General features: G+C 37.5%; 1 protein-coding gene across 9 annotated transcripts in view; it reads right to left on the bottom strand.

Moving 5' to 3' along the window:
• faf (ubiquitin carboxyl-terminal hydrolase-like faf) overlaps positions 1-17396 on the bottom strand; it is a 172824-nt gene that overhangs the window by 150036 nt on the left and 5392 nt on the right. For 8 of the 9 annotated variants that reach the window (XM_081769869.1, XM_081769872.1, XM_081769871.1 and 5 more), the window contains exons 2-4: positions 10553-10725; positions 2113-2311; positions 357-582 (exon numbers count right to left, since the gene is read on the bottom strand). In XM_081769869.1, coding sequence (XP_081625995.1) covers positions 357-582; positions 2113-2311; positions 10553-10633 — 506 coding nt within the window. In that variant the 5' untranslated portion in view covers positions 10634-10725. The remainder of the gene's footprint in view (positions 1-356; positions 583-2112; positions 2312-10552; positions 10726-17396) is intronic. The other variant, XM_081769874.1, reaches the window with a different exon arrangement.

The following is a 17396-nucleotide window of genomic DNA, read 5'->3' as shown; positions in this document are numbered from 1 at the left end:
CTGTGAAACATATTTCAGCCATTTCTTCGGCCATTCAGTTCAGCCAACTGACCCTGACGATGGCCACAGTAAACGATGGCTAAAAATATATTGGGCAAGTCAATCATGCAACATAAGGTAACATACCTTATAAATATGTTTAACTGTTTCATTTGGATGTTTTCCACTCTTAGTTTGAAAGAAGAAATTTTGCTATCATCTTGTAATGCCTCTTACTATGATTCTTTGCAAGCAAGGTTAAGTTCATGTCACAATTTCTGTAACTATACTCTGCTGTGAGAATTGAAATCTAACACACTAACAAATTCACACATACACCTCCGTAATATAAAACTATAAGATGAAGTTCTACTTACTTATTATTGGGATTGAAAACCATGGCTAACAAATCCAACAACGGAAACCAATCTTGATTGAGCTTTACTACACAGAGTTCTACTAGCCGTTCACAGTTTTGGTATATGCAATGATGAATATTAAATTTCCAGCTATTTACAGCATCATCAGTTAGAATTTTTGTGAAAGAAATTGTCAACCCTTCACGGAAAAACCTTTGGCATGCTTCACTTCGAACATCAAGACCTAAAGGAACAGGAAAATAATAGTAAATATGAAAAAAAAAAATAGAATAATACTTTTCTACGTACTTCTATTGTATTATATGTACAGACTATCAACACCTATCCCTATCAGAAGTTCATTCACACCCCAGTAAGCAAGAACAAAGTTATATAATACATAAAAAATTGTATATTAGAACCACCAGATGTCCCAAAAATCAGTGAACCGAAAGATGCAAGTGAAATTCTTAATGTATTCATTCAAAACAGCACTTCCTTAAAATTAAATCCTTAGCTTGAAAAACATTTTAATTATCTGCGTTTTGTTCGAAGAAAGAAAATATTTCAAGTAAATTAATCGACTCAATCGACATTTGTATATATTAACACCAAACCATTTGGCGTAATAAGTCCTTTTTGTGCGTTTGAGCTGCTCCAATGCCATCTGTTAGCGATCGGCTAAACTACATCCAGCCCAGCGACAAACACGTGATCAGCACGCTGCGTCGCCCTGTCACGTCTTTTATTCACGTGACTCCTCAGTTTGCCTCACGACGTTCGGTGGACGCCGAAAATTAGGAAGCACTGGCCGGGAATCTAACCCGATACCATGCGCTCTAACCATTAGTCTGCGGTGTCTCCTATTTGTATATATTAGATAACAACATCTTCGAACTACAGGAAAGAGAATACAATGCTCTCCGAATATCAATCAAAAGTAACCTCGTTCACCGGAAATTCTGGAAAGAACAAATACAGTTGAAATTCTACTATAAAAATCTTTCTGAAATTATGATAAAAAATTTTAATTTTGAAGAAAGTATAATCCAACAAAATGATGATAACCAGTACATTTTAGTCTTGAAGAAAACATAACCTAACAAGATGGCGATACCCAGTAACTCCCATCAGCTCTAGAAAAATTCTTTGATCTGATTTTATGGAGTGAATATGTAAACAAGAAACCGAAACACTCTCGTCTCTGATCTTTATATAAAGGAATATAAATAGTGATATTTTCACGTAAATACGACTCATACATAAACACGAAAGTTTTACGTGAGGAAGTGCACAAAGGGTCACAATCAAATGTATAAAACACAATTTCAACACTGATACGCTGAATAAAGGTTTGTCCGGGATAAATACCATATTTGCGTGAATATAGGCCGTACCGAGATTATAGAAAAAAGTAACTCTCGAATACAGGTACCACTACTAAATTTACGAGAAAGTTCAATTAGACAGTACTTTGAGTTGCAACTCCCTCATACAGTATCAAAATCATACATAGATACATTATATATTAATAAACATTTAAATTAAAACTAGTTTAATAATAAAAATGCCTTTACATACAACATTTGCATTAAATCATGACATGACGAAGCATTAACTTAACAGTTCTGGCAGTTTATGAAATATGCACTTAAGACAGAAGTACTTCACACGACGGAAAGAATATGTGAATATTCTGAAAGTAATATATTCAGAATAAATTTACAATATAACAACTACATGCTTCTAGTGACTTTTTTTTTTTTTTAATTACCTTTCCTACATAAGTCAATGGAGGCTTGTAACAGAACCTCTAACTCCTGGTCTGGCAACACAGGGACAACCCATCGAGGACTTGATATCTTCTCATCCAACATAGCCAGCTTGGAGTGAGGAAAATCGGGTTCAGCGCCATCATCCAATTCCTGGTCAGGCTCCCCACCAACACCTTCGGTTAGCAAACTTCCACCCTGCTATAAAAGACAAAGTTCACATTTCAATTTTATCACAACGCTCTAACACATGCAGAAAATAAAGAACATTATAGACGCGTTCCATCTCAATTCAGGCAGGTCAAGAAAATAATGTACCGGTGAAGTAATGGATTTTGGTAATTATTTTTTTGTGAGTTCCCTGTGGAAAATTAAGAAACCCGTATTTTTATATTTTCTCGAAAAAAATTTTGCTACTGAGATATTGCCTCCTCAACTTCATTGTCGGTAATTGCTGAAGACCATAAAGTACTTCTTTTGACGAAGCATATCTCAGCAACAAATTAACATAAACAAGTAATTCTTTTTTGTCTAATAAATAACTGTGTAGTTTGTGATGTCAGAAGGTTATTCCCATGTTTTGTATACAGGGTGTCCAAAAATTGTAGCAACTTTAGAAAAAAATTCGAAAATTACGCGATTTCGGAATTTTTTCCTGTTTTCCGTAACAATATATATATATATATATATATATATATATATATATATATATATATATATATATATATATATATATATATATATATATGTTTAAAACTGAGTAGGCATGACTAGGCTCTTTAACGCACAAATACTTTAGAGAGGTTGTGACTGATATTTTAGCAGTAACAACGAAAAGTTGGCCGTTTTCGCAGTCCGACATATTTGGACACCATTTTCTTAGAAAACGTATTTCAAAAAAATATAATTTTTCAGTATAAATGAGCTATGTACGTGTCCTAAAGGCTCACCAAGTCTTATATTCGACTATGCACTGGTTTAGATTTTATGGCTAAAAGTTTCCTCCGAAAAATTATGTTTACGAGGCAAGTAGCGGGATACTGAAATTTGACAGAAGACGATGCTTCGGTCGCCGATAATTCATTTCTCAGCTTTGCGAAGTTCGCAGAACATGTGCTGATACAGTACATTAGTTACCATCGTTAAATTATATTGATCGAAAAACAGAAAAGGGCAACATTGATTCGCAAAATGAGATCGACTATGAACACTGCTGCACAGTCAAAATCTATGTTACCCATCCAGTAATAGCGCAATGGAACAATTTGTGTATAACCCATTTCGGCCGCAGGCTATAAAATTTTGAGTGGTTCATTTCCAATTCTGGATTTTCTCTTCTAAAGACTTTATATATTTCCTTAATTGATCGCGTTAGGTATCGCTTAACTTCCTTTGTCTTAATACCATCTTCTACCACAGTGACAACATCGCTTTTGTTTGGGCTTTGACGGGAGCAGTCATATTCGTCACATAGATAATACTTTAAAGCTCTTTCAACTGTGTTCTCATCAATTAAATGGCCACAGTATGGATCGGGATTTCTATAAATTCCTTTGGTTTTTATTACTGTTCTTGACTTGTCAATTAACTATTTTGTCAACAATAATAATTCTAGTGCCTTTGACCTGGAAATGGAAGTTGGTATTATCGTAACCAATCGTACCTTTTCATTGTAAAATGATGTTGCGCTAAAGCCTTTATTGATATTTTCTTTTCATGCTACACATGCAGAACACTGAACGGGACTGACTGAGGTGGTTTTAGTTGGTGTAAGGTCGACGTCGTACTCTGAACTTACTGTTTTCGCTACAACTTTTTCAAATTCTTGAGACAGTTTACGATGTTTTTTGACGCATATGACATTCATTGGTGACTTTTGAGATTTGTCGGTGGCACAAGGGGACTAGTGTCTATTTCCATTGCTCGTGAGGCCAAATTTAAAGAATGTGTGAGGAGCTGCAGGATCTTCATACCTCTGCTTATCAGTGCCAGGTGATATTGCCATGGGAGTACTAGGCTGAATATTTGGTGTGGATGGTTCAGGAAGGTCTTCTCTTGCACTTGGATAATACTCAACACACTGCGAACACAAAGTATCAGCATCCGAAATAAGAAGTTGAGAATGACAGCGTTGAATTACACTAACCAATTCCCACTAAGTCGCCAACAGAACGAAATTTTCTTGACTTTGGTTGATAAATCACTTTTTTGTGCCGTTTTGCATAGTCCGCACACTTTACACGGTATTCTGTAAACGTACTCATTATGAAGAATTCCGATAAAAATAGGACCGGTTAACAGCTTAAAAACGATTGTCTAAATACATATATTTGTGAAAGTATACAAGGTATTTAGTCACTTCCACACAATGCACCCAATATTTTCACCGAAACGATCACTTTTTATTTTTTTAAGCAATGACGTAGTGTCAGAGGCCAAGAACGCCCAAGTATTTTTCCTTTCAAGATATCTGTAAACTCTTCCTCGATAAAACTATCAACCACGAAGAACTGAAAATTACACAATCATATGCACAAAAGAGACCGAAATTATAATTCTACAAAGCACTATGTCAACAACTTTGTGCACATGCTGTGTCCTAGCCACATTGTACATGTTTATAACATGTTCTCACGATTACGTACATTAATGAAAATTTCAGTCTTAGTTTAAATTTTAAGAGCCCATATAGTCGAAAACACAAGTTCTTCAAAATGCGAACCTTAAGAACGTATTCAGTTAACATTCGAAGGCCTTACAAAAATTACGATAAGAAGTGAATGAGCACCAAAACTAACCACCCACAGAGCACTTCACAACATTCACACTCGAAATGATCTGCTTGAGAATGCGCTTGCAAGACGAAGTGCTTTCTTTAGGACTTCGGGAATTTCCCAATCTTTATAGTCAAAACCAATGACTAACATTAGAAAAAATCCCGATTTTGCAACCGTTCTGTAATGGCCTCTATTTAGGGAATGTCCCGTTTTTGTTAATAAAGGGCCACGGAATATTGTATAATTTATTTTTTCCATTGAAACATGTTGCATAGAAGTGGTGGCCTCCGCTTGTTTGTGGAAAATTAGAATCAGTAGGAATATACTAACAATAATAACTCCATAGCACAAAGCCCTGAAGAGCTTAAGCCGGCCAGACAGCTTTTCGCATGGGTGAGACATGGTCCACCCCTCGGCTCCCACAGTTGTATATCCTGGCTTTCCAAACCAGAGTCCGCTACCTTTCTATTCAGATAGCTCCCCAGTTGTCCTTACGATGCAGGGTCAACACCGAAATTTTTGAGCACCCGGCAATCGAACCCGGCACTGCTCGCACTGAAAGCGAGCACGTTACCGACTTGGCCACGCAGTATAATCATAATCGTCATTATTATTATTATTATTATTATTATTTTATGACCTTTCAGCATAGGACGGAGTTACGAAAAATGTTGGAAAGAATTACATCAGGACTTAATTTCAAGGTGCCATCCCGGCATTCGACTGGTGTAGATAACGATAATTGGAAAATATGTAGATCTGGAAACTTCTGGGTTCGAATACCGGGATAAGAACTCTCTACCTCCTCCTACTACTACTGGAATTATTACTATATTATTATTATTATGAGGAGGATTTATTGATTGATTTTGAGTTTAGCGCCCGTTCAGCATCGAGGCTATATAAAACGTGGACCTACTGATTAACGTGAAATCCGAACTGCATAAACTCCCGCCGGAAATCGAACCCGGGTCTCCCCCCGTAGGCGCGTACGCTTACCGCTTAGCCACGAAGGAGCTCGAGGAGGAGGAGGAGGAAGGAACGAGATTAAACATGGTAACTAATGTATCAGCACATGTTCTTCGAACTTCGCAAAGGTCAGAAATGAATTATCGGTGACCGCATCATCATCTTCCGTCAAATTTCAATATTCCGCGACTTGCCTCGTGAACAAAATTTTTTCGAAGGAAACTTTTAGCCATAAAATCTAAACTAGTGCGTGGTCGAACATAAGACTTGGTGAGCCTTTAGAACACATACATAGCTTATTTATACTGAAAAATTATATCTTTTTGAAAATGGCCAACTTTTTGTTGTTGTTACTGCTAAAATAAGTCACAACCTCTTTAAAGTATTTTTGCGTTAAAGAACCTAGCCATGCCTACTCAAAGTTGTAAACAACAAATATATATATATTGTTACGGAAAAGAGGGGAAAAAATTCCGAAATCGTGTAATTTTCGAAATTTTTTCTAAAGTTGCCACAATTCTTGGACACCCTGTATACAAGACATGGAAGCAATCTTCTGACATCGCAAACTACGCAATTATCTATTAGACAAAAAAATAATTACTTCTTTATGTTAATTTGTTGCTGAGATATGCTTTGTCAAAAATAGTACAGAACACTACTTTCTGGTCTTCAGCAATTACCAACGATGAACTTAAGGAAGCAATATCTAAGTAGATTTTTTTTCGAGAAAATAAAAAAATACGGGTTTCTTAATTTTCCATAAGGAATTCATAAAAAAATAATTACCAAAATCCATGACTTGACCGGTACATGCCCTGCCTGAATTGAGATGGAACGCGTCTATAAAGGAATAAAAAGTGTTTGTCACATTGACATGAGTCAAAGCAATCATGACTAAATTTATAACGGTACTAGAAATTTTGTACGAGGGATGATCAGAAAGTGAGGTAAGAAAGCAAGCAGTGAAACGCGTAGATATTATTTCACACAACCAATACAGCCATTAGATAGTATATACACATTAAGTCATTTTTCGACATTGTCTCCATATTGGTTGAGGCGCTTGTCGCAACCCTCCTGGTAAAAATCCTGCTTTTACGCTCTCACGAAGTGTTTCTTCTTGTCTGAAGCGAAACGACGATCTTCTAAGTGCTTCAAGTGCGGGAAAAGGTAAAAGTCACTTGGAGCGTGGCCCGGGCTGTAAAGACGGTGGTCGATGTCCCAGCGAAACTGCTTCAACAGCGTGGTGGTTTTCTTTACCAAACGAAAATTTCAATAACATTCTGGGAATGTTGACGAGACATTACAGTCTCTCCGTAAACTTCTACCAGCTGCTGGTGAATTTCAGTCGCAGGACACTCATGTCCAAAATTATTGTCGCATATCTATAACTGTCTTCTTGTAAGAATATAATTTGATAATGATTTTGCAGGACACTTTAATATTGATACTATGTGTATAATCGAGAAATGTATTTTTCTAGTAAATTTCACAGGAAAAGAATTATAAATACGAAAATTAGAATGAGTAAAACAAAATGTTACTAAATGGAAAAGAAAGTTTTATTTCCGTTTTACTGTTCTTATTTGCTGCTCTTTTGACATGAAATTTGCCACATACATGTCTTGGCCGATTATACACTTACTAACACAAGAAATACCGGGCGAATTCATTATCAAATTATATTCCTACAACAACATATTTATAGACATACGACAATAATTTTGGACATGAGTGTACATGTTTGGCCCATAGAAATTGAATAACTGAGCAGACTTTCTCTCGAGACCAGTTTAGCAAACGAGTCGCCATTTGTGTTTATCTTCAACTAGCGCCATAGGTGGTGGATGGCTGAAACTCTGCATAGTTGCCAACTCCATGTATTAAAACTACCGCAAACTCCTTCTTCCTCTGTAACAGACGAAACGCCAAAAATATCGGCCTTGTAACCTTAGTTTCAGATCCTCCTTCGTAATCTGCAATGATTTAAATTACTTAATTCATACACTAGAACTATGTATGTATTCATATGGACTCAATTTCACACAATCTGTACTACTGTGCCGATTCCTCGGGTCTCGTGTCGAAGTCTAGTACAACCGATGTCAAAAACTTTACACATTGGACACCAATAACTGCCGTCTTGTTGCCGTTATCTTGCGACTCCGCGCTTCAAGTACAATTACGTAATGTGACGTTTTTATGTTCCGCCTTGCTCAGATTTAACCGCTGGACTTAATATATTATCCAGTAACGCTCGTCCAGTATATAGTCCTGTTACGCGCATATTACTAATATAATTTCTAATTTCAAGCTATTGGCTTTTCAAAGACTTCAACAGAAGTAACTTTTCAAAGAAAATTCGTTCGCTTAGTTACTGCTCTTTTGACATGAAATGTGTCACATACGTCTTTGCCGATTATACACATACTAAAAATGTAAGAAATACGGGGCAAATTCGTTATCAAATTATATTCCTACAACAACATATTTATAGACATGCGACAATAATTTTGGACAGGAGTGTACATGATTTTTTGACAAACTAATTTTTACTATGAAAGCCGTGTTCAACCAAATTGTTTGTCGTCGAATTCGCGTCTTGCGTTATTTAGTTTCCGAAGCCTTTTTCTACATACCATAAGGATATCTTTAGCAATTATGTGTGGGATCACGACTGAACTGTCTAATTATTTCACTGGTACGATATTCATCTCGTGAGAATAGTCGCTCTGTTATCACATTCGCCATGTTTCCACAGACGGCCACTGAAGGAAGAGTTCTACCAGTAGAAAATACAAGAAGGCATCCGGAAGCATCCTATCTTCAGAGAGCACACCGATGTCTTGACAGCTTCCTACGTGATTCCTGGGCAGGGCATGGTGACTTTGGATGGATTTTCTGCTTGTTACACGACTTCGAAGTGGCCCATCTTTTCATCACAGGATTTTTAAGAACAACTGGAAGCATACTACAACTTATGAGAATCGCACAGGAGCCTAATTCTTCGCCCCAGTTAAGTATACACACTTTAGATTGTTAATTTTGTCTTTTGAGTATTCATCAATCTCCTGGAGATAGACTTACTATTGCTTCTGTCGGCCCACTGTTGTCAATTAATACGTTGGTAGAAACTGAGGTAAACTGTGATCTCTTTAATTAGTTTGACTATAGTATAAAGTGGAAATTGTGAAATACTTTGAGTGTGTTATCGCCAGCAACTAAATACTTGCCTTTAAGCTCCTACACCTATTGCTAGTATTGACAGGTGATTCATCTGTACTTTTGTGTCTTTTTAGGTTTGAGTGGTATTAGCAGAAATTATTGACGCTACCTGTGAGAACTGTAATTAGTTGGCTGCGGAGAATCCAAACCCGCTTACCACGCCACAATTTAGTCTTCAAATCTAGCTCCTATCCTCCATAGTTACAATGATACAGTTAAATATCGTAACGCAAATTTATAATACAACAGGGTATCTGCTAAAATTCCAAAAATGAAATTTCATGACATTTTTGTGATCTTTTCTTTACCGAATTATAAAATTTCCTAACATTTTCAAGAGTGAATTTGGGTGCGAATTAGGCCGAATTTTCATCCATGCGACAGAAACATATTTTGCTTATGATTTGGTAACGACTAAAGCCGACTATAGACAATTTTGGTGGTGAATTTTGACGTTTTATAGAACAAAATTTTCCAATCTGCAGTTACATTTGAAAAAAAAAAAAAAAAAAAAAAAAAAATCGTGACCCAAAAGCTAAATTTCGTGACTTTCATGACCGTTTTCTGATTTCGTGCTTTTTCGTGACCGACCGACATCCTGTAGAAGTAAACCAACTATTCTATTTAACGTCAGATTATACGTTAAATACACATTATAATGATTATATAGGTAATTTGGAAGTACTTTTATTACTATCATGAAAATGGAACTTGTAATTGAAACTTAATGTTCTATGTCCGTTACTCCGCACGATATCTTGAACGGAAGCGAATTTTTGAATCCTTTTTCGCAATACATAGCTAGAGCGATTATTTCAGCTGAGTTGTTAATGAAGCCAATCAGTTAACATTGATACGGGTAAAAAGCGACTTACGTCTGTCCGTTAGTCCACACAATTCTTGAACGAAAGCAAAATTTTGAATTCTGTTCTTTACAATAGACAGCTAGACCGATTCTGAGTTGAGGGGAGTAAATCTCCATTGACATATTCACGGGTAACAATGACTTTAACGGTAGCGGTATGTATCCAATCCCATTTTCTAGTATTGTAGCAAAGGTAGGAGAAATTATATATATCTCGCCGTTAGATGACAGCCGTTAAGATATAAACTTTTTCTTTTATTGATAATGATACGTCTGGTCAACTACAATCCCTTTTTCTGGCTTTCTCAACTGAAGTTCGCCACATCTTAATTCAGTAGCTCCCCAACTAGCTCTCAATGGTTCTGTGCTCTGCAAATCGAACTAAGGACCATGAGTATCATAAATATGTCCTCACCAGCTATAAAACCATAAATAAAATCACAAGCAGCTATTTCATGTCAACAATACGCATAAAACTAAAAAGAAAAGTTCAGAAATAGTATACTAACTTCATAGTAGTAAATTGCTACTGGTTCTGGCAATTCGGAAGTAAACTCATTAAACTATAGTTGCATGTAAATTAAGAATGAAATTACTACCAACCTGGTTAGTATTTTGTGTAGTACCCTGTCCATCTGGAGGGTCAACGGGAACCCCCTGACCTCCTCTTGTGGCTATCGTCATATTGTGTTTACTTCAGCCACAGCAGCAACATAAATGGTAAGTTTTACAACTACGATGTGAAATGACCGTCATAAATGTCCTCTTTACATTATCTGAAAAGAAAAAAGAAAACAACGGTTGAAAGTGTATTCATACAATTAATATTCAAAATTATATCATGTTCTAAGATTTTAACAAAGAAAAAACTATTCGAGAATTAACAAGAGAAATTGCACTTGCATTCTCAATACACAACTATTAAGTTACTATTTTTTAATTGTTAAAGAACGTTCTATGGAGTCGTTCTTCGTTCTTTAAAATCAAACAACTTTGTGTTCTCTCACTCTATACATAACTGACCATAGAAATAAAAACAAAGGGGTAAAGTTAACCAACAATTTTTGGTATACTCAAATACGAAATTTCTATTTATTTAAAAATTTGTTTTCCGATCATTCACGTCTCATTACCACTTTGGAGATAGAAATCATTTTAAGAGAGTGATATGTACCAAAGTATGGATTACTGATGAAGGTACCAGCGAGTGTTGAAATGATGTAAGTCTTTGGACACTGGGCATCGGAAGAGGATTCGAAAAACCCACCTGGAGAACAACCATCTTTATAATTTGTATACCTTCTCCTTCATTTATTGCCTCACAATCTTACAAAACCTTAATAGGCCAGTCGAATTAGGTATTGATCGTGGATATAAATATTAATAATTTTTCTTTATGGAAGAAGTGTTGCGTCTTCCTCATTACCATAGAGGAATTCCTCATTGATCTAAATTACGCTGAGACCGCCATCTTGGAAAAATGGCAGATGAAGGGAGACCATTTAGTTATTGCCTAATTTTTCAGAAACTTCTAACTTTAGGGAGAAAATTAACTGGATCAATTTAGGGAGCCCAAAATTCCCTATCGAACAGAGCTTTTATATTTTTTCCAGGACCCACATTCTTTTAGGATTAGTGGCCATTACCCATCTTCAAATGACGTTTATATTATGAAAGGTGAGGTTTAGGATATTTCTTGACGACAGAGTAAATATTCTCTTCCCTCCTCCTTTCTCTCTCTCGAACTAACTATATTGCATTTTGTCACTTAAAGACAAAAGCGAATGCGATTTATTTCGTTCTTCAAAACATTTATACAGTTCTGTCGTTATATAAGCGGTGTTTTCAAAATGACTCAAGGGGTCATGATTCTCACTCAAACAATGATTTCAAAAAACAGTAACTTAGCTCGAAGATGACAACACAGTATTGATGATCACACCCAAATTAACATCGCAACGATACATCCAGTATCCCTTATTTAAACACACAATGTTCAAAGTGGAGCGTGGTGGCTCGGTTGTAGAGCGTTCCCCTCTGTGCGTGGAGTCTGGTTCAACTCCCGATCCCGCTAACTGGGCTTTGCGGTGGGAAAACATCGTGTGTATAAGTTTTATCTGGATTACCCCGTTTACTCCCACTTTCTTCATTCCGCCATTATCGTCTATCTCATTATCACAGACTCCTTTAGCAGTCAAGCACAACTGGCAGGGCTTGAAAAATCTTTCTAGCAAGTACTAGCCAGCCAAAAAATCTACTAGCCATACCGTTTTGCAGTCACAGTGTGTATACAAATAAACAAAAATTACCTTGCGACAACAGTAAACATATTAATACATTTTTTTCATTTTGTTTACTGTGGATGGGCAAGTATTCATCTGCCGGCAAGATTTTCGTTTCGAATATGAAACACAGATTAAACCACGTCTGCGCTGAAACCAAACTCCTCCAGTGCTAACGCCATTCTTTTGGTGGGATGCAATAAGCAATAACAAAACTGACAAAACTACTTAGCGATGTGCAGAATCTGACCGTGAGAGTCGAATAAAAAAAGATCGTTCACGATGGTGGTGCACTGCAATATTATATATATTTGTTTTGTGAAATAAAACACGTTTTTGATTGTTCGCACTTTACTCGCCAAATATAAAAAAGTACTCCCCACTGTCGAGCAGGTGAGTGATTTTTCAAGCTCTGACAATTGGAGAACGTTCAACTAAAATAATATTCAAGCTCTGACAATTGGAGAACGTTCAACTAAAATAATAAACTAAAAATCACGTATGCCCCCCACGGATCTAACCTAAAGACGGCACTAGCTTCGCCCTCTTAAAAATTTCCTGAGTACGGTCATGGATCATACAAAATAATTCTACTTCACTTTTTTTTTTTTTTTTTTTTTTTTCAAGTATTAATTGCTAATCGCAAGAAAAGTCGAGATCGACTTCCGACTTGAGAAGTTTGCAGCAAGGTTAAGGAAGTACTATTGGGTCAGTGACGTTTGTACTACATTTAGAAGGCAGTGAAAAAATCTCTCGATTAAAATAGGAATACGAATTTAGTCGAAGTATAGAGATGATGGTAAAAGTGTTTTATGTTAATCATTGCATTTTTTATTATATAATGAGGTTTAAACATTTTGGAATGCGGCCATTGGAGCCTAATACTCTATGATTTACCTAGCTGCTACAAATGAAAAGTATAAGCAATTTACAACTGGCTTTACATTACCCTTTAATGGCTCTCTTTCCCGGTAATGAAAATCTAGTTATATTATTATAGTTTCAGTATCTTTGAAAAGCACGTTCGTTATAACTGTGGGATCATTTACTCTCAATCTTCGCAGTGTTCTGTAAGTAATTTTATTTTCAAGGATATCTGAAGTTCATTCACTATAAATTGAAAATCACCACTTTCCTCAAGCTGCAAATTTTATCCAATGCAAATAATATTATAGCATAATTTATACATACACAGAAGGTTGTTCGAGATCGAGATGCCCTTCCTCCAACATCGATTGTGCTCGATGTGGACCCACGAGCTCGGACGATCGCTCTGCACCTGTCTCCACTGAAAGAGACTTCGTCGGTTAACATGGAGTGGAACAGCCTACTACGTCGCGTTGAAGACTTTCCAAAGACCTTCAATGATACGTGGATGGAAACGAGCAACGCCCTGCTTTAAGAGTCAAAAGCCACAGAAATCCATGAGTCATGGGTCCGGAGACTTCACAGGAACACATGAGAATAACATTTTCCTGATACCCAACTCGGCCTCTTTCTGTGTGGAGTAGGCCAGTGAAGAGATGACAGTGTGGCTGCAAGCCTTATTCATATGGATGGAGACACTTCTGCTCTCCTGGCTGTACTGTCGAGGGATGTGGGTCAGATAGTTCATAACAACAGGTTTCCTGATATAAGCAGCTTTGACCTTTGAATAGCACCCGCGTCGACAGTGCACCTCCACTGCAGTACCAGGTTATCACCATGAAATCGCCATAGAAAGCTCTTACATTGGCATACCTACTGACCTTGGTTCGGTAGAAAATGGCCGTGCCCTATTGGTGTCGTCCAGGTACAGCCACCCTACATCCAGGGTGACGATCCACTACCACTTGATATCTACGAGGTACCGTTAGTAGTTTTCTAGCGTTGATATAAACCTTTCTTGGATGTGTCATTCTGTCAGAGTATGTCAGATTCCGCCTGGCCAAATTCCATTGTGTTCGGGGATTCATCACTCAAAGCGAATGGCATGCACTGAACCAGCTGGGTGGGTCGACTGAGGTTGGTCTCGTGTCTTGTGTGTGAGGCGCCTCCGTTCTTCTGGAAGTAGTGCGACAGGTTGCACGGTGGCTTTACTGCTGTCCAAACCAAGTTGCTTGCCATCTTCCATTATCGCTGACAGGCTTAAGTGCGCTCTGCAAAGTAAGTAGATGTAGCTTTCCCAGTAATCCGTGAGCTGCCCATCTGCACCGTTCGCCCTCTACAGCTTACTGCTTATTCGCCAGGCCTCACCTCACATACGTCCAAGGGGGGTCAGTCTTGCGTGCATTGATTAACCATCTCGCCACCACGACAAACTTTCATCTTATCTTGAACGGCCTTCTATAATTTAATCATACCTTATGCTATTGTCTTTCCACTACTAAACACGAAATGCCCAAAATATGATGCATTTTTGTCATCTTTTCATTTTCTCATTCAGAAGCTTTCTCTAGAACCTTTCTTTAAATGTTGATGTACTTTTCAAATTTTCTTACGTAAGTACTTCGGAAGTAATTAGGATACATTCTCGAATTCTTCGCTACATCCTTCCCCAACAGAACTAACACAGTTTCTTGAAGTAAAAAGACGATTCATGAGGTGTTAAATTCTTCCTTACATGTCTGCTCGCACCTGCTGTCTTCCTTAACAGTAGCTCGAATGCTATCTTTCCTGTTGTATGCAATACCTTCCTACAATCATTATGAACGGTAAGGGATTTTGTAGTTCCCTAGTTTCCGGGGCCGGATTTAGGAGGGTGCAAGTGCACCCCCTTCTTTCGTTGTAAATATACACTATCTAAAATGAGAAGCTAGCAATGAAAATAGCAACTCTTTCCGAAACTTTCTGCCGTCATGCTTCCGTTTGGGGCTTAAAAGAAAGAGAAGTTTTGCAAAAGCAATAGTTTAAGTCGATTTCCTGAAGGTTGAAGGAAGAAGATCCACCAAGCAAAGCAATATAACCTTTGTCAAGTAGGGAAGAAAGCAGAAACCGAGAAGAGAACAATTTTTTATGCACATCACTCGCGACCTTCTTTACAATACCACCTCTCTACCGTTCTGTATCAGCGTTGTCAGGTATAAAGAATATTGTCACATGTCACTTTGAAGAGTTTCAATGAGACTGGTTATTTGGTAGTTATGGTGCACCCCCCTCAGAAAATCCTGGATCCGACCCTGCTAGTTTCTACATTTTTCACGAACACATTACTTGCATTTCTTCGTGTAATAAATCTATTATAGAGCGACTATGCACTTTGACCGTTTTACATCGTGCATAAAATATACAATTCTACACAACTCGTTTCTGTATTCCTTATAATAAAATACTAACATGTACCTCATTGCAAAAAAACACCTCACTTGATACAACCTGTTCTTTCTAACAGTTGCTTTCCTCTGTTTTCTTCTTCCTGCATAACAGGATTTCCCTTTTTTCTTTCGTAGTCATAACAGGCAAGCAAAAATTGTTTCTATGGCAACAGCTCGTTCAGCCAATTATAGTGGCCTATTTCTCTCACTCTGCAATGGTAAACATTCCACCCTTTCCGCACGTTGCCAATTTGAATATGAACAAATGCATATTGTTTTAGGCGAATATCAACTTGAGCAGTGGACCTGCTTGTTACTGAGAGCATTCCTTTTAGTTCTCTTCTGTCTCATTTAATTTTATAAAACTAAGATTTACTTACAGTGAATAATTTTGTGTTTCGTATATACTTTAGTGCATTATTTATTTCTGACTCTTTCTTCCGTAACTTGTGTGTGTGCGCGTGTGTCCTCTGAAATGGATAAAGTGGCAGAAAATGTAAATCCTGTTCGTCGAAGACGGGAGCGCCGAAGAATCCACTCGCCTGTAAAGGAATATTCAAAAATTGTCCCTTTACGAGGCCAAGTTCGCGAAATAGTGTGTTCACTATGCGAATACTTTGAGTGGGAAGAGAAAAGCGTTGTCCTTTTTATCGATGTGAATCAAGTTACAGAAAGGACAATGGTTGCCCTTAAAGTGATGCGAATTGGGAAAGAAAACATAAGGAAAGAGAACCTTAAGGAGAATGAAGAACAAGAAAAGGACGAAGAATCTGGACCATCGCAGGTACTGCTGGGAACTCCACGAAAACACAGTTGCTATGAAAAAGTCACAATCCTCAATTCATTCCAGCGGGATGCCCTTCGCCGCAAAATTTTTTACGCGTATTATATGCGCAAGGAGCATCCCACATTAAGCAAGCTCCAAGCCAGTCACTTGTTCCACGGAAGTAAGTTCTCGCTTAGAAGCTGTCTCTTGGACCTAGGGTTCGAATTTAATAAATTCTCTAAAAGCACAGTGCTGATGGAAAGTCATATCGTGGCTTGGTGCTGTCGGTACCTCAGAGCTGTGAAGAAATGAGATTATAATAATGTGGTTTGGTTAGACAGCGATATTGGTCACACATTAGAAAAAGCCTGGACCAACCATACTGCACGTAGTACAAAGAACGCACCAATAGGGAAGCGGCAAGAATAACTTTCTTTATGCTAGCACATCTCGTGGTTTTGTCTCAAATTGCCTCCTCATTTTCAGGTGTTAAAAAACATATCCCCTAAATCCATCACTGTTATAAACAACGTCCCACACCATTCCGTTATGCTCGACAAGCCTCCAAAACTCAGTCCCGGAAGTCTAAGTTCTTGGACTGGCTAAAGCGCAATATCACTATGTAGTTAGAGCCTGATATGAAGAAGGGGCATAACTTCTAGAATTGGTAACCTTATACAAGTCCAAAATCCCTTTGTACAAAATTGACGAATTAGCAAGTGAAAAGGGTCACTAGGTCATAAGACTTTCCCCTTACCAAGCCCACTTAAACCCTATAGAAAATATTCGGGCGCAAGTAAAAGGATAAGTCGCGAGGGAAAATAAAAAGTTTAAAGTGGCAGAAGTGGAATGACTTACAAAAGAAACAACTGATAGCGTCATTGCGGAAAACTCGGCTGATGTTCAAGTCGAACAATGGGATTCTTGAACAGTGTGTGTGTGTGTGGAGAAAGTCACATTTGTTACTTCCAGCTACGAAAGTGAGAGTGATTCTTCTCTGGAAGTACCCCAATCACACGATAAAAATAAGTACATTCCTCTGTCTTTATTAATTACTATATATATTAACTGTTAAAGTTATTGCAATAGAAATGTCACGAGTTCAA

This window comes from Thermobia domestica, chromosome 8 (genome assembly GCF_964235325.1).
Source record: "Thermobia domestica chromosome 8, izTheDome1.hap1.1, whole genome shotgun sequence".
Lineage (NCBI taxonomy): Eukaryota > Metazoa > Arthropoda > Insecta > Zygentoma > Lepismatidae > Thermobia > Thermobia domestica.
The sequence above is the reverse complement of the archived record's forward strand: the minus strand, read 5'-3'. Positions and strand labels throughout refer to the sequence as shown.